Source organism: Dipodomys ordii, unplaced genomic scaffold (genome assembly GCF_000151885.1).
Source record: "Dipodomys ordii isolate 6190 unplaced genomic scaffold, Dord_2.0 Scaffold124, whole genome shotgun sequence".
In the NCBI taxonomy this organism is placed as follows: domain Eukaryota; kingdom Metazoa; phylum Chordata; class Mammalia; order Rodentia; family Heteromyidae; genus Dipodomys; species Dipodomys ordii.
This window is the reverse complement of record NW_012267340.1, coordinates 3,551,635-3,569,819: the sequence shown is the minus strand read 5'-3', so window position 1 is coordinate 3,569,819 and position 18,185 is coordinate 3,551,635. Positions and strand designations below refer to the sequence as shown.

Below are 18,185 nucleotides of genomic sequence, written 5' to 3'. Positions count from 1 at the left end.
AGAGGTAGAGCGCTGGCCTTGAGCTGAAGAGCTGAGGGACAGCACCCAGGCCCAGAGTTCAAGCCCACGACTGACTAAAAAAAAAAAAAAAAAAATGTTTAGCTTTCTAGTGAGAAAGGATCTCTAGTGACAGAATCTTATTACAGCCGGTCAGTCCACTAAAATAAGTGCATATCATAGACTTTGTATCTATGAGAGTGGCTGCTGCTCACCGAGGGGGCAGGCAGGCAGGCAGTGAGAGCATTGACAGATAACAGAACCGCCTGGGCTCCTTCACTCTGTGAGGCTTCTCATTTGTCACTGCCTGTGAGTGATCCTGTGACGTTACTCCCCCCAATAGTTTTTGAGGAGGACCTGATGGAGTTGGGGGGAAAAACCGTAAGGTGCACAGAAGTTAATTACTCTTCTTGTCTGAAGAGTATTATAGCATTTCCACCATTGTTTTTATTAAATGCAAAAAATTCCACCTAATAAGAACTGGAAGTGACAGCAGTGTAAGGGATTGTCTTTGAACTTGTTTGCATTGTGTCTTGAATTGCACTCAAAGTAGAGTCCAGAAAGGAATTTATTGGTTATTCATCTTACCTGAACCCCAATCCAGGAGATCAATACTAGTGTGTTTTAAGCTATTCACCTGATAACCATCTAATTTCACAAATTGGGGACAAAAAGAGGAATCTATAAGACATGAAAAGTCATTGACTGTTGGGGTCCATGACTTATCTCTGTAATGCTAGTGATTAAGAAGGATGAGACTTGGGGGATAATGGTTTTCTGTCTGGTAGGAAAGCTCATGAGGTTCTATCTCCAATTAACTACAAAAATTTCTGGGCTGGGACATGGTTCAAATGGTAGACTGACTACTTTTAGCAAACTGAGCATGAGTTATGTTCAAGCCCCAAATTGGGAGAAAGAAAAAGTCCTTAGAAAACTACTATGAGAAACAGAATCATGAATAGGAAAGCAGAAACAAAAGAAATAAACTTATTGATACAAAGAAAGCTTCCTAATATGAAATATGGCACAAACTATAATATTTAGGGTTTTCCTTCTTATACAGTAGAACTAAATGGTATTTTGACTTGATGAAATTAAAATGTAAAACTGTATGCAATAAATAATCGTGTTACATTTTAAAAAAAAGAGGAAATCTAAAAGATGACTTACAAAACTGATTTCATGAGTTAAAAGGTAACTCACGAGACATATTCTTTCTGCAAATTTCATCTATTAAAGAACCTGTAGTATACAAAGTCACTAACATTTTTCCTCTTGTGGTCTTTCAGGAACCGAGGGGAAAAGCGAATGGGTGCTTTCGAATGTGTTCGTAAAGTATATCAGACAGATGGACTCAAAGGATTTTACAGGGGCATGTCTGCCTCGTACGCGGGCATATCAGAGACTGTTATCCACTTCGTTATTTATGAAAGTATAAAGCAGAAGCTACTGGAATGTAAGACCGCGTCCATGATGGAGAGCGATGAAGAGTCTGTGAAAGAAGCTTCAGACTTTGTGAGAATGATGCTGGCTGCCGCCACCTCCAAAACTTGTGCCACAACCATCGCATACCCACATGGTGAGAACGGCCGCGTTCCGGAGTGGATTCCGCTTCCAGAGCGCGTGTGATCTTGTGACCCCAGCGTGCCAGAATAACATTAGTTTCGGTGTGGGAAGTAGGTGACTTGCGCAAGGTCCGATCAGTGTGAAGCTGAAACTGGAAGCTATTTTACGCTGCTTAATGTTGACAAATACACATACACAGTAGTTTTCTGTCTTTAGATTTGAAACTATTAACCGATTTTACTAATAGCTAAACAAATCAGGAATTTATCTGTGACATGTTGGGTTTTGAAGCATTTTGGTTTGCTTTATATACTGTAGCCTTCCATTTCTGTCGTCGTCTTTTTTTTTTTTTTTTTTTGTCAGTCATGGAGCTTGAACTCGGCCTGGGCGCTGTCCCTCAGCTCTTCAGCTCAAGGCTAACCCTCTACCACATGAGCCACAGCGCCACTTCTGGTTTTCTAGTGGTTTATTGGAGATAAACCCTAGGCTGCTTTGCCCTAGACTTTTTCCCCAGACCCAGTCAATGGTGGTGGGAGGAGGGTGTTTGGAGGTTTTGTTGTTATAACATGCAAAAGGAAAATTTTATTTTGCCCCCCTCCCACCATGAAAGGGTGGGCATCGAACTCTGCCTCAAACTTGCTAGGCAGTTGAACTCCACTTAACGTGAGCCGGGCCTCCACCCCCTCCATTCTTCTATAGGAATCTCCACATTCTTACCCAGCGCCTCAAATTGGCTAAAGTATCCCAATCATTTTAGTTTCTCACCGTGTAAAATGAAAGAAAGATTGGGCTGATACTGAGATGTTAGGATTTTTGCCTACTTGGCCCCCAGACGGGGCCTCATAGCTGGCAGCTGATGTGTTAACAGGTTTTTAGCTTTGTCCACACAGTGTTTTACATTAGTATATGGTAAATTGGTGCAGATAGGTTGACAGATGAGATGTACTCTGTGTGATTAGGGAGTCTGTAAAGTAAAGTGGTTTTACTTCTTTCCTACACAGAAGTTGTAAGAACAAGACTACGAGAAGAAGGAACAAAATACAGATCGTTTTTTCAGACACTGTCTTTGATCGTTCAGGAAGAAGGCTATGGGTCTCTGTACCGTGGCCTGACGACTCACCTTGTCAGACAGATTCCAAACACAGCCATCATGATGGCCACCTACGAACTGGTGGTCTACCTGCTCGACGGATAGCGGCACCGGCTGCCGCACCGTGAAGAGGGAAGACCGGAAGGGCACAGCGGACCACAGGATCTCGAGGCCAGTGAGGTGGGCGGAAGAGAAGTGGTTCGGGAACACGTAGCTTTGCCTAAGTGGAAGTTTGGTTGTAGGAATCAAGGTAACCACGCCACGTCACTCCGTCTCTCGGTAATGTGGAGACGACCCGCAGCTGCCTCCAGGAAATGCCTTTTGAAGCACTCCTTTCACAAATTGCCATTTTCTCTGCCACGTTCACCAGATACGGTTGTATTTTGTTGGTTTATGGCATTCGGAATATAGTATTGTTTAGTCCACGAGCATCTCTCCACTCCTCAACCAAGCCATCCCTGATGACATACTGTACTGTAACTATCCAAAGATAGTGTTGACAGTCATAAATGTCTAACTTCGGGCTTTTAATTTCTCTGACGCTTTAAAGTAACAACAATAGAGCCTCAGTATTTCTCATTTTCTTGAGAGAACCGGACACGGTATTTTAAATTCAGTCGTTTGACATCAGGTAGTCGCTGTTCTTGACAACCAATGAGATAGTGTCCGAATACCTTGTGTATTTTTAGCTTTAAAGTGTTTTGGTTTCCAAGCTAACAGGTGCTCAACGTCTGGCATACTGTGGACTCGGATTGTTGACATACCAAACGCGCATGCTCATAGTTTGGGACTGTTGAATAAACCAGTAAAGTACTGCTTCTCGGCCATTTCAGTGACTCGAATGTGTCCTGATATCTTCTGATTGTTTTTTATTTTTTTTTTTGGTACATGAATGAATGAAGTGTCTTTTCATTAATTTCCTAGTCATAAACTTGAATTGTCATGTATCTATCATACCTTGGTAAAATTTACATAAAGTAGAAATTTTTACTGCTTCAAAATCTTTCTACTTGCTCACACACTAATTTGAATTCTGTCCAGGTCTGTATAGATTATACTGACCTTGTAGGGAAAGAGGTAATTTTTGGTTCTGCCTTTATAAGATAGTCATAATGTCTGAGGACAGAGTAAAGAAGAAGAGCAGCCCTCTGTTGGTGTGACTCGACAGATGATGCACTTACTTGTCTGTAAATGACGAGAGATTTATTTTGTCCTACTTTCTGGCCTCGATGGCCTATAACCAAGATTTAAGTTGTTTGGCTAAATGCACTAACAAGATAAAAGTTTTTCAAGTTTTTGCCATTGGGTCAACTGCACCTTTAACTCTCTTACCTGTTTTAAGTATGACCTTACAAAAATGTGCCGATAGACTTTTCCTATGATGTTCCTTTACTGGTGTATGAAACTGTGATTCCACTTTGCTCCTCATTTCAGTGTACCTTTAGTGATACATTTTGTGCAATGACTATCTGAAAAATGACTCTGAATGCACTTGGGCCTTTCTTTTTTTTTTTTTTGAGAAGAATCATGTTAAGGGTTTTTTTGTTATGTTTTTGTTGTGCTTTTTTTTTTTAATACATCGTCATGTATTAGTCTGTTCATAAAATCTTTGAGTCTTAGGTCTGTTTGACATCATCTGCTGCTTGAAGTATTCCATATACCCCGAAGTGCCACCCACAAAAAGGCAGCCTGTGTCATGGAAGGTTCTCTGCTGTCACTAGAGAGGACTCAGGCCCCCAAACATCCTACCCAGACTTCCTTGTGATCAATAAATAACTGGAGCTTTTTCAGGTGCTTGCTTGGAATTAGAATATTCCAATGTATTTGGAGACCAAAGGCAAATTCAGTTTTGTTACCTTTGCGATTATTGATACCTTTTGTGGCAAAGATCCACTTTGATATTTTTTTTATGCCAGTGCTGGGGCTTGAACTCAGGCCCTGGGCCCTGTCCCATCCCTTAGCTTTTTTGCTCAAGGCCGGTGCTCTACCACTTGAGCCGCACAGCTCTACTTCCAGCTTTTTGTTGGTTGAGTGGAGCTAAGAGTCTCACACCCTTTACTGGCCAGGCTGGCCTCAAACCACGGCTCTCACATCTCAGCCTCCTGAGTAGCTAGCATTATAGGCATGAAGCACAGACAGTGGCTGTTTCGACATTTATTGTGAAGAGCGTACAAATCCCCCCGCCCCAGGTATTTTTAACTTAAATCCACCGAGGACGTTTGCCTTTGCAGGTGCCATTGCCACAGCCTTCTACAGTGCCACATGCTTTTGTGAGGACCCCATGTACCATCTGGGTTGAATGTAGAGTACTGGTACCCAGGCACGGACTTAGTGATGAGGTCACTGTAGCAGATGCATACCGAGTGTCCTTCGAGGGCGAACACGCGTCCTCATCTGTGTATTTAACGGGAATGCAGTATAGGACATTCAGCCTCTGAAAGCCAGAGGTCCGTTTGTACCAAAACCTCAAAGGAGTAGTCAAGCTGCCTTCATTGTCCTTCCCCCGCGCACGATCTGCCTCGTGCCGGAGTGGAAGAAGAACGTGACATACAGATGTTACACGTGAAGTTTGTCTCTCTAAAAGACTTCTTTTGAAGACTTATTTTTTAATGAGTTCTAACATTAAAAAAAAAAAAGGCATTCTGGAAGCATTGTGCTTATCTGGCGCTATGTATTCTCTTTATCTGTTTGCTCTTGGGTAATGAGGGGGCTTTTTTAATGGGAGTCGGCACTCCCGATGGGATTGCATTTCTGTTACAGACTGGATTCTGTTCTCGGATCAGATTGAACTTACGCCAGTAAGAGTATGACCCATAGAGCCACCCATGACTCTGAACCCATTTCCTAAACCTGACAGATACCTCGCAGTGCTTTCCATTCCCTAAATGCCCAACGGCCCCTGGACGTCCTTAGTGATCCTCACTGGGTAACTTGATGGAAGCCACCTTGCCCAGTGGGACCCAGGTTAATTGGCAGCTTTGGATCCATGCTAGAATGTTTGGTTAGCTGCCCAGCCTGGGGTCTCCTGAAACCACATGTCCATGGGGCCAGTGCCAACAGCACAGGGTCTTCCAGAAAAATGAACGTTTACTCTTCTGAGTTTTAGGCAATTTCACTGATGAAAAATACCAGTTTAGCCAGGCACCAGTGGCTCATGCCTATCATCCTACTCAGGAGGCTGAGATCTGAGGATCACAGTTCAAAGCCAGCCCAGGCAGGAAAGTCCCTGAGACTCTTACCTCCAGTGACACCAGAAAACCAGAAGTGGTGCTGTGGCTAACGTGGTAGAGTGCCCGCCTTGAGCTGAAGAGCTGAGGGACAGTGTCCAGGTCCGGAGTCAAGGCCCACGACCAACACTCCCCCCCCCCCAAAAAAAAAGAAAAAACAATCCAGTTTGAGTCTGAAGGGTGTAAGAAGTGCTAGAGATCTGTCCATTCCTGTTCCTTGTTGTCTTTTTCTTCTGCCCAGACCTTTAGTACCGTAAGAGCCCCTTGTGCTGGCCATGGTCAACCCAGTTCCCGCTAAGACTGATCAGGACTTTAACATTCCAAAGGGTGTCAGTATCTCCCAGGGATTCCAATTGAAAGGGACTTGAAGATAGAAAACGCAACTGTCTTTCTGTCCATTCACCTCTCTCTCTCCTTTGTGTAAAACTCCCGTTCATCTTTACGATTTTTGTGCTGCCCCTTTAGGAACCGAAAACTCTGCGGCTTCTCCCTTCTCTGTTGAATGTGTACCCCAGTGTATGTGAACGAGGCAGTTATGACCCATCGGTCATGCGTCACGGATGATGGTTAACTTGGAAAGAGTTGCTCATTTTTGCCCATTCATGTGAGGTTTGCAATTCTCGTGTTTATGTACATGGCTGTAAATTATGTGCATTTGTTCTGTTTTTATGTTAACTGGCAAACTTTTACTTGAATTGTTAAAATTCAGAAAATTAAAGTATGCTTATGAAAACACGGTGATTTTTTTTTCCCCAATAATGTCTCTTGATACTTTGGCAGCACACTAGCATTGTGCTAAGTTAAATGTTATGTTAATTTATTGATCCATCCAGCAAGAGAGGTTGGGCGGATATTTTTTTGGTTTGATGCTTTTCTTTCCCCCACCCTGCTTGTGGGACTTGAACTCTGGTCCTGGGTGCTGTCCCTGAGCTCTTCGGTGCTCTACCACTTGAGCCACAGCTCCACTTCTGGTTTTCTGGTGGTTCATTGGAGATAAGAGTCTCATGGAAGAGAACTTGCCTTACATGCATGAGGCTCTGGGTTTGATTCCTCAGCACCACATAAGCAAAAAGAAAAAAGCCGGAAGTGGTGCTGTGGCTCAAGTGGTAGAGTGCTAGCCTGGAGCTGAAGAGCTGAGGGACAGAGTTCAGGCCCCACGACCAGACCGGGGGGGGGGTCTCACAGACTTCTGACTGGCTTTGAACCGCAATCCTCAGATCAAAGCCTTCCAAGCAGTTAGGATTACAGGTGTGAACCATGGGTGCCTGACTGGTTTGGGGGGGGGCACTTTGTATCTGCCAATCATCTAATCTTTCTAGTAATCCCTAGGTCATACAATGCCTCCCATATGGGTTGATCAGAAATTCTGGTTCCTGTGTGTATTGCACATGCTCACCGATCCTGTAAGTCCAGTGTTGTTGGTAGAAATCGGAATTTGGCCTTATGTTGATTTTTGTTTTTGTTTTTGTTTTTTCTTAAGTGTCTCAGAATTGTAGCTAACAACAAACTTGACCTTGCTTGTTATAGTTTATTTCCAGTGTCTTCAAGTGTCAGGAGCAAGCGAAGTGAATCGAATGGCTTCCATTTCTCCATAGTGCCTGCTTTGGTGTGTGTGTGTGTGTGTATATATATATATATATATATATATATATAATCCATTCCCAATTTACGTCCATAGAGGTCTGTTTATACAGCAGTTCTGTGAGATGTCCCCACAGCCTAGAGATGGATATATAGGGAATTTAGTCATAACTAGGTCAAGGGAAGATCTGCAGGAACTGGCTCTGTAATACCTACTTTGGAGACTGAAGAAGCTGAATATGGAAATGGGAACAAAATGAACTGTTAAAGCTAGCCTGCTTCAACCTGAGGCTGCTAGGAATCCACCAGGCTCTTCCTTAAGTCAGACTTAACACATCGTGCTCTGTTCTACCCAAGCACTCTTAATTGTATTATCTGAGCCTCAGAAATGACTGATGGTGGACTTCTAGAGATTAATTCTTAATTTTTTCTTTTTTTTTCTTTTTGTCAGTGGTGGGGCTTGAACTCTGCTTGGGTGCTGTCCTTGCACTCTTCAGCTCAAGGCAAGCGCTCTACCACTTGAGCCACAGTGCCACTTCTGTTTTTCTAGTGGTTTATTGGAGATCCTCAGATCTCAGCTTCCTGAGTAGCTAGGATTACAGGCGTGAGCCACTGGCACCCAGCTAGAGATTAATTCTTTTGAAAGATCTGGAGAGGTTGCTTGGAGGAAATAACATTTTAACTATACTTTGAGATGGATAGAAATTCTACAGGCTGGGGGCTGGGAAGGTGGCTCACTGGTACAGTGCTTGCCTTGCATGCATGAGGCTCTGGGTTCAATTCCTCAGCACCACATAACAAAAGCCAGAAGTGCTGGGTGCCCGTGGCTCACACCTGTAATCCTAGCTACTCAGGAGGCTGAGGATCGCAGTTCGAAGCCAACCCCGGGCATGAAAGTCCGTGAAACTCATCTCCAGTAAACCACTAGAAAACCAGAAGTGGCGCTGTAGCTAAAGTGGTAGAGCGCTTGCCTGGAGCTGAAGAGCTGAGGGACAACGCCCAGGCCCAGAGTTCAAGACCCACGACCAAAAAAATACAGGCTGATAACACGGGGCATTGAAGCAAATTGGATCAATGTCTTAGTAGGCTACTTGAAGAGAATTTTATTTCTCTCAAATTGACACAGGTAACTTCCTTAAAAATCTCAGATTAGGAGGAGATCCAGAATTCCAAACTTGATGGTAGCCCAAGAGCTTGTTGTATGCGGCCTGGCAGAATTTAATCCTAGACATCTGTTTCCTGGTCCCCTTTCCCGAATCACCTCATACCCTCAATCATTTCCTTAGTAAGGATGAAAAGCTCTTTTTTTTTTTTTTCAGCCACTCCTTAATCGGCTTTCAAGATTCCCTAATTTTTTGCATCAATTTAACCTGGAGAATGTAATAAAAGTTCATTAGGTGTGTTCTCGAAATTAGTTTTAAACATGCTTTTTAAGCAAAAACAGGAAAGCTTAAACAGGGCTAAGAAGTACAGGATAAAACCTGTAAAGACAGCAATGTTTATAAAACGAGCATGCTTAGTACACTCCAGGAAAAAGCCAGAGGCTTTATCAAACAAAATCCAATGCGTGCCTATTGCGGGCATCATTAGTAAGCACTGGTGGCTGATGTCCTTGTGGGCCAGTAGCAAAGGAACTTGGGCAGCAGAAAAGAGAAAGAACAGATTTCCTCGTATCCAGGAGTCTGGTGAAATAGGCCACGCACACTGAAACACGACGAAGGCTAGAGCCTCTTCATGATGCTTTGGGTGACATCACCTGTGAATCTATTAGTTGCCGGCCAATCACAAGCCTTCCCTGCAAAAGTGACCCCCCCCCCCGCCACCTCCCTCCTGCTGCAGAGTCTGATACACGGATCTAACGATGAAGTTCTCAGATGCTGGTGCTGGTGAGGTTCTGCAGATGGGAAGAGCCAGACCCACTCTGACACCCAAGTGTCGTGACCAGCCCTTGTCAAATGAGACAGGCCACATTTGGTCCACTTCAGCGTAAGGTGGGTACCACACTTGTCATCACTCAGCATTCCGCTCTGCTGCTGGAAGGGAGCATGGCCACTAGGTGGTAGCAGTAGCTTAGATCAGGCTGGCCGGGTGGGCATCCTGCTGCTGGGCACAGCCCCTACTCCTGTGGTTGCTTTGTCACCACACCTATAGCAGGCATGTCAGCAATGTCTGGGATGTCGGGATGTCATCCACCCAGACCGCCATGTGGCTTTGCTGGGGTCCCCAGATCCATCTTGGGGAGGAATCAAATCTTTTTTTTTTTTTTTTGAAGCTGGACTATGGAAGAACATCATTTCCTTCTTTAGGGTCAAATAATACTCCCTTATCTGTACTCCATTCTGTATACCGTATTGTGATCCATTGGTTGTTTGTAGGATACCTGGGCTGTTCCCACAATTTGGTTATTGTGAATAGCACTGCGGTGAATGGGTGACAGAAGCAAATGCACTGGAAGCCGTTGAATCGTGGGGGGGTGGGAGGGAGTGGGGGGGGATTGAGTTAACAAGTGGGTCAAGTTCATTGAAATATTGTTTGCCCGTATGAAGTGCTGTGGTGAAACCCCTTTGAACAATTAACATATAGGAACATAAAACAGGTCCTGTACAGGTTTTCAGTACTATTTGGCAGAGTAGGGGGGAAGATAAGTGGATATTTATGACATGTCAAAATGAAACTGCTGTGTACAACTGATGCTAGAAGAAATGTGGGAGCCAGCCCTGGTGGTTCATGCCTTAGCTAATCAGGAGGCTGAGATCTGAGGATCATTGGAAGCTAGCCCTGTCAATCAAGTCCACAGACTCTTTAGACTCTTTATCTCCTATTAATCAGCAAAAAGCTGGAAGTAGAGCTGTGGTTCAGGTGGTAGAGGACTAACCTTTGGGAGAAAATTTTAAAAATTAAGGCATGGTGCCCAGGCCCTGCATTCAAGCATCTGCACTAGCACCAAAAGAAAAAAAAAAAAGTGCACAACACACAGGCCAAAATGTGATCAGTAAGCCTACATTCAACCTTCGAACTGCTTTTCCTCAAACTACTTCACAAAGACTGGAAAAGCTCATCCAAAAACGGGGGTGGGGGAGGAGAATATCTTTTCAGTACCTATGACTGTCAAGGGATAGAATCAGGATCTACAAAGAATATTGGTTAAAGACAATCCAATAACTCTCTGGACAAAAGTTGTAAATAAGCATTTCCCAGGAGAATAAAATCTAATACATGGTAAGTGGGTGTGGGAGGGGGGGAGTTTGTCTCAGTCCTGAGGGAGCCGTAAATTAAACTGCAGTGACATGTCGTGTTATACATTTCAGAAAGAGGGTAAAAATCAGACAGTATCAATGAATGCAGAGCAACGGATGTTTATGCGCTGTGATGCAGGGCACAAACTGACGCCGCCACATTGGGAGAAGATGTGTACTGTAGTACACAGTTGTAGGCATTAAGAACATACACACCAGCCCTTCCATTCCTAGACACAGACCCCAGGGGAAGCCTTGGCTCACATGCTTGCTCCGAGAACCACAGGAGAAACGCTGGCCACAGCCTGATTTCCATAGCAAAGCCCCAAAAACACTCTGCTCATCCAAGAACACGTGTGAATGGAGACATTCTCATGAGGGAGAATCATGAACTATGGAATCAACGAGGCTCACTCTCTTGAGACTGAAATGGGAAATGGAAAGCATACATAGAAAGTTCAAAAGCTGCAAAACTCATTATTAGGCAATGCTAATAATAATAATAATGTGTTAAATAAAACGTTAATAGATGTGAAAGCCAAGGTAAGGACACACACACACACAATCTGGTTGATAATTACGTTCAGCAAGGGGAAATCTTTGTCTCCTGGTCTATCACCACGTTGATGTAATCACTTCACGGAGGTATTTATTGTTTCAAGTTCCTGTGCTTTGGGAATGTGTGCCCTTCCTCTCCGGGGACTCAGAGGCTACCAGGTGCTAGCTGTGGCTAAAATCAGCTTGAAGCCTTGATTTCAGAGCCTTGCAGATGGCAGTTGGCAGGCCTCCGTTCTCCCCGAGCTGTTGGACTGAGACTTTTGCATTCTTCCTAGGTTTTGACGAATCCCATCCTCGCTTTCTTAGACGGGGACTTCTCCTTTTGGCAGCTCCAAAAATAGCCCGGCTGCTGTCCCTGAGTTCAAAGCCCCATAAAAGGGGGAGGGGAGGGAACCATGAGGAGAGATAAAGAATTACATTCTTCTTCATTTGAAAACAAATTAAATCTAAATAAATGTTTTTACCATCAGGCACTTGCCCTTTAACATACGACGTAGTATTGTCGAGTAGATCCAAATTCGGGTTGTGTGTTAGTCACTTTAGGATTGAGTGGCCTAATTTAGCTAGAATGAGATCATGAAATTGAAAGCAAGAGGTTGAGTACTCCCAGATTTCCCTCCGCAGAAGAGTCTGTGAAGAAATATGGACACTGTGTCTTTGAAAACAATTCAGTTCTTACTCTAATTGCCGTGATGACAAGTACCTGCTCTTTCTGTGCTTCTTAGCCCCTCTGATTTGGTTTTATTTGGGGGGGAAGGGATTTCATGCTAGCTTCAGTGGTTATTAGCACCAAGGCCTTGTCACATCCTACAGGAAATCAAGGATCTAAAGTGACACTGTGTTTATGGGTGCAATTTCCGCTTTTGTTCCATGGAGGAGAAGGAGGAGGAGGTGCACAGAAGCACAGAAAATTCAGACATCAGCCTTCTTCATTAGTGCTCATTCATCTTTAGCAAGTGCTGGCTAGGTCATAGAGACATTCTGGCAGAGACTGCCAGAATTGAGAATTTCCTTCCACACTTCTTCATTGCATGTAGTGAAAGACCATTTGACTGCACTTAAAGATGGTGGAGGGCTACAATGATTCGAGTATATGGCATGTGAATTTTATTTCAGGGCGATGAGGGGTGGGAAGGGTGCTAATGAAGTATTTGTCATGGTAGGGAGACATTTTACTGGGGTTCTTGTGCCTTTGATCATCATCTGCCTGGAGCTAAATCCCCAAACAAGCGTCCATTTCCCTATCTCTCTTCTAGGAATGAAATCCAAACAAAGGCAATCAGAGCTGACATGACAGTTTCCCCCTATGGTCACCAGGGACCCAGCCCCCTGCCCTGCTCTGTTCCCTTCCCAGGATGATTGAAGCCCCAGGCATCCTCTTGGCCACAGTCTAAACAGGAGCCTCAGAGAGGGAAGAAAGTGATGGAGGGCCCAGCCGCTGTCTGTCCCTTTCCAAAGAGCTTGACACCAAAAGTCCTGTCCAACAAACGCTCCTCGTATCCCTTCATCTCTGCACCCAGCCACAATGGAGGCTAGGAAATTATAGTCTTGGAGCTGAGCATCATTCCCTGTAACAAAATAATTGATCATAAGAAAGGAACAGAGCTAGGTATGTGGCTCAGTGGTAGAATGTTCGCCTAGCACGCATGAAGCCCTGGGTTCAATTCCTCGGTACCACATACACAGAAAAGGCTGTGGCTCAAGTGATAGAGTGCTAGCCTTGAGCAAAAGAAGCTCAGGGACAGTGCCCCCAGGCTGAGTTCAAGCCTCAGGATTGGCAGAAAAGGAAGAGAGGAGGATATTGGAGTGGCATCTCACAGTTTGTCACCTAGCAAGCCCCGATCGTCGAAAGAACACGATATGCAGAGTCCCAGGAAGTGCATCTAACTACAACCCCCTGTGCTTGGCATGTGACTTAACCCTTGAACTTCTCTTCCTCATCTGGACAATGGGGAAGAGAATGAGAACCCAACTCCAGGGCTGTCGTGAAGTTTAAATAAGAAACTGTGCATTCTGAGTAGCCATCTGTCTGTCCTTCTCCCCCTCAACCCACCTTCCCCTTAAGGACAGATGCGGCCTTGTCCGAAGGAACACCCGCCTCACACCTGTCCCTTGGCCGGTCGCTCTGTGGGGAAGGATGCAAACACAGCTGGGTTTCATTTTTTCTGGGCGTTTCTCCACGATCCTTTCCAGCAGGGCCAAAACCTTGGGCACAGAGGTTGCTCTGTGGCAAAGCCCTGCCACTTGTCCATGCCAGGAAAGATGCAACCAGTGACTAGGCCTTGCTTCCAGGCCCCTCCGGCACCATTTACCACCAAAAGGGGCTGAGCCTTGTTGGAAACAGGGCTGGGGGCAGGATAGATCCAAATATGTCATTCTTGAGCAACATAGGGGCCAGGGAACTACCTGGTTGAAAAGACCCAGAAGCCAACCCAGAGAATGGCTCAGTAGCCAAGGAACCACACTACTTAAGCCTCAAAAATAAATGATTAAAATATATGGATGGTTTTAAGTCGGCTTTAAAGGATACTGAAAGCTTATTATCATTTCCCTGTTTGCTGATGGTTAATAGAGAGTAAGTATTCTGAAGGGGAAAAAAGAAGAAGAAATTGAATAGAAGTCCCATGTCTACTGTGTCTTTATTGGATGGACTTTATTTCCACATAGTCACAGAGAGAGCAGACAAAGTTTTACTGCTATAGATAAAATCACAGCTAATGCCGGGCACCAGTGGCTCACGCCTGACATCCTAGCTATTCAGGAGGCTGAGATCCAAGGATGGTGATTCAAAGCCAGCTTAGATACTTAAGTCCATGAGACTCTTATCTCCAATGAACCACCAGAAAAGCAAAAGTGGAGCTGTGGCTCAAGATGGTAGAGCACTCTCCTTGAGCAAAAGAGCTCAGGGCCAGCTCCTAGGGGCTCAGTTCAAGCCCCAGGACTGGCACCAGAGGGCAGGGCTGGGGGAAGAGTGAGAGAGAGGATCTGTGGTAAAGCAGATGTAGAATCTGATTTTGGAAGCAGACTGCCTGACTTGAGTTCTCAGGACTCATCTGTGCAATGGGCCTTGGCTTTGGGCTGTGAAGATCAAATAAAGGACACTGGGTTTAGTGCCAGCTGGCCACAGATTTCAGGTTCTTCCCTCCGCCTAGCTGCTGTTCTGAGATGCGCTGTTGGGGCCCCGGGTGTGTGTGTGGGGGGGGGGAAGCTGCCTCTTTTGTGTGTCCCCTTTGTGACCATCTGTCCAGCTGGAGGTGCCGCCTGCCATCTGAGCCTAGCCTGCCTCCCCTCCCCCCATGGAGGGCGGGACAGGGCCTCCTTGGCAACAATGGCCAGGGCACCTTGTGGGGCTCAGGTCAGGGCTGGGCTGAGCCTGCAGGGTCCTCTCTCTCTCTCTCCCAGCCCAGCCCAGATGGATGCAGGGCCCAGGGGCCTTTGCGGGAAGGGCTGTGGGGACACCAGGGTGGGTGGGAATGGCCCTGGGGAAGCAGTCCCGCCTCTCCTTGTCTCTGTTTGAGTCCAGCAGAGTCTCTGCCGGGACAGTTCTCGCTGTGGCCATGGGGCTGTCCAGGCTGAGCCAGTGTGTGTCACCGTGAGGACTTTCCACACTTCCTTCTGTCCCTGTCACCTCTGCAAAACTTTGGGAAGAATTCATTCAGAAGTTCAGGACCCGGGATTTTTTTTCTTTTTCCTGAATTTTCTCCACAAGGAGAACCGTGGGCTGATGCATGAGAAAGTAGGAAACTATGTGAAGAAAAAATTAGTTTCAAGGCTGGGAAGGTGGCTCAGGGGTAGTGCTTGTCTAGCATGCATGCATGAAGCCCTGATTCCTTAGTACCACATACACAGAAAAAGCTGAAAGTGGCACCGGGGTTCAAGTGGTAGAGCGCTAGCCTTGAGCTTCAAAAGAAGCTCAGGGACACTGCCCAGGCCCTGAGTTCAAGGCCCAGGACTGGCCAAAAAAAAAAAGTTTCAAATAAAAGGGGGTGAAATTCCATGCTAATTTGCATATATAATGTGAGACTTTGCACCTTTTTGTTGTTGTTGGATTGTGTGTGTGTGTGTGTGTGTGTGTGTGTGCCAATCCTGGGGCTTGAACTCAGGGCTTGGATATTGTCCCTAAGCTGTCTTTGCCCAAGGCTAGCACTCTGCCTCTGAGCCACAGCTCCGCTTGTGGCTCTCCTGGTGCTAATCGGAGATGAGGCTCACCAGCTTTCCTGCCCTGGCTGTCTTAGAACCACAATCGTCAGATCCCAGCTTCCTGAGAGGCTGAGATGACATGCATGAGCCGCGGGTGCCTGGCTAAATGTTCTGTTTTAATGTTTCAAGATGGATGAAGAAAGACACACACAAAAATCACAAGTAAGCCAATTTGTCTTTCATGGAGAGAGAAGTGGAATCGATGGGTTCTAGAAGGCTACATTGTGCATTTGATCATCATTCACAGGCCCGTGAGGCGGACTGCATTCTCACCACACTTCTGAATCAGATCCGAATCAGAGTCTATTCAGCAAAATTCAGATCACATCTGCACCCAGCAGTAAGGCAGCCTAGGAAATGAAGGGGATGCGGGCATATGATTGTACCAAAAATGAAATATGAAGAGAGTTTTAAGGAGATTTGGGGGAGCTGGGCGCTGGTGGCTCATGCCTGTAATTCTAGCTACTCAGAAGGCTGAGATCTGAGGATCCAGGTTCAAAGCCAGCCTGGGCAGGAGAGACCGTGGGACTCTTATCTTCAATGAACCCCCAGAAAACCGGAAGTGGGGCTGTGGCTCAAAGTGGTAGAGCACTCACCTTGAGCACAAACGCTCAGAGACAGCGCCCAGGCCCTGAGTTCAAGCCCCAGAACAAACACCAGCTCACATCCGCACACACAATCCTGTGGTAACTACAACCCTGCCAATAGCTTTTCTATGACATCATGACAGTGTGTTAAGGTATTTTATTACCCAGCTCTCTAGGCCTCTGTGTGTGTGTGTGTGTGTGCTTAGTATATTGCCCAACACCGAGCTCAATGCTGATTGATGAATTTGTCTCTCAATCTCATCTCTGTCTTCTTTCTTCACCCCACCATTCATTTGCATGCAAATGATTCTGGTTCAGAATAAATGGAGTTGAGGATCCCTGGGTGATCTTCCCCCCCAGAAAAAACCCACCTCCAAGAATGATATAAATTACTTTTGGTGTACAACCCACCTTGTATTGTGTCTGGATTGAAACCATATGCTGACGCACTGATAAAGAGGACACCAAGGCTCAGTAATTCCACTCCCAAGAGTGGATCTAGGAAAGCACCTGCACTGAAGTGCCAACGGCCCTGTTCAAGCATGCCCACTGCGGCCCCAAACTAGAGTCAATCCACATGGCTGTGGCAGCTACAAGGGAAGATAAATTGTGTATTTTCCCTAGCAAACTTCTGTTTTGTGGTACTGGGTTTTGAATTCAGGGCCTTCCTAGGTAGTTAACTTTACCACTTGGATCACACACATACACACACACACAGACACACACACACAATCTTTTTTGCTTTTAGTTGGTTTTCCAATAGTGCCGATTTCTGCACTACAACCCTCTTATTTACACTTCCCATGTACCTGCGAGGACAGATGTGTTCCGCCCTACTCAGAGCTTTTACTGGTTGAGATTGAGAGTCTTGTCAAATTTGGCGCTAGCCTCAAACCACAATCCTAACCTTTTAGTCTCCGAGTGGCTAGGATTGCAGGCATGAGCCACTGGCTCAGTCCCAGAGAACTTTCAGAGTCGCACAAATGCTGCAAGGTAGGGTTGTGTGTATGAACATGAGTCAGTCTTGTTGATTCCAAATAATGAACCCTAGAAAGAAGTTTACTACCTTTCCAGAAAGTTTTTTTTTAAGTGAAATTAAATAATGTGATAGTTTTTTGTGGGGGTTGGGGAAAGAAAGAAGTATATAGAGTGTTCTAGGTTTCTGTTGCCTTCATTACGCTATGAATAAGTAAATAAGCCGGTGGACTAAGGGCCTGATTAATCCAATTCTGATCACTCAATGCTTTAAGTGAAAGAAAAGGGCGGGAGAAAGATAAAGAATGTGGGGGGGCCACAGGGAGCCAGCCTTCCCTCCCACTGGCCTTTGTCTATTCCTCTTGCTTTGTCTTTCATCTCTTACCTCATAAGCTTTCCAGGCTCCATGCTCTGCACCAGGCTCCAGGCCCAGGCCCTGGACTTGGACAGATGATGAACAGACAGTGTGCATCATTAAACGTTTGTGTTTTTTTTTTAAGGAAAAGGTCACTGTCCAGCTGAACGTGCTAGAAATGCACTCTCAGACCAGAAGCCAGTGGCTCCCGCCTGTCATCCCAGCTTCTCAGGAGGCTGAGATTGGAGGATCAGGGTTCAAAGCCAGCCCGGGGCAGGGTGTCAGGGAGAGGAAAGCCAGTGAGATTCTTTAATCTCATGGAGCCACAGAAAAAAAGAAAAGAAGAAAGCTGGGGAGTGGAGCTGTGGCCCAAGTGGTGGCCCCAAGTGGTGGCCCCAGTTCCCTATCCTGTGCGCCCCTGACCTCTCAGCTGGACAGAACTCAGGGCCAGGGTCAGCGTGGGGGGGGTGGGGAGGGGGCATTCACCTTCCCTCACTCCCTCCCTGGCCTGGGATGTGGGAGAGGTAGTGGGGGGTACGGGGGTATAGCCAGGAGAGGGAGCTGTCCAGTGTCCCCCTCCCTCTCCCCCGGCCTGGTGCTCCAGAAGCTCTGGGATGGATGGATGAATGAATAAAGAAACAGAAATGAATGAATGAATGGGGGAAGCCCCGGAGCGCATGAATGAACAAGCCAGCAGGGAGCAAAGGTGCGGTGCGCGGTGGTGGCGGCGGGCGCTGGGGCGCTGAGGAGGTGGCCGGCTCCTGGGCAAGGTGGTGGGGCTGGGACGGCCCGGGGCGCAGGACAGGGGGAGGG

The 18,185-nt window shown here is 46.1% G+C and overlaps 1 protein-coding gene across 1 annotated transcript in view; it reads left to right on the top strand.

Annotated features, from left to right (window-relative positions):
• The window catches only part of Slc25a36 (solute carrier family 25 (pyrimidine nucleotide carrier), member 36), a 21,054-nt gene extending 16,726 nt beyond the window's left edge, over nucleotides 1-4,328 (top strand). Inside the window, exons 6-7 of the mRNA XM_013029924.1 lie at nucleotides 1,287-1,576; nucleotides 2,565-4,328. Of these exons, the coding sequence (XP_012885378.1) occupies nucleotides 1,287-1,576; nucleotides 2,565-2,758 (484 nt within the window). The 3' untranslated portion in view covers nucleotides 2,759-4,328. The remainder of the gene's footprint in view (nucleotides 1-1,286; nucleotides 1,577-2,564) is intronic.
• Nucleotides 4,329-18,185: the final 13,857 nt, after the last annotated feature.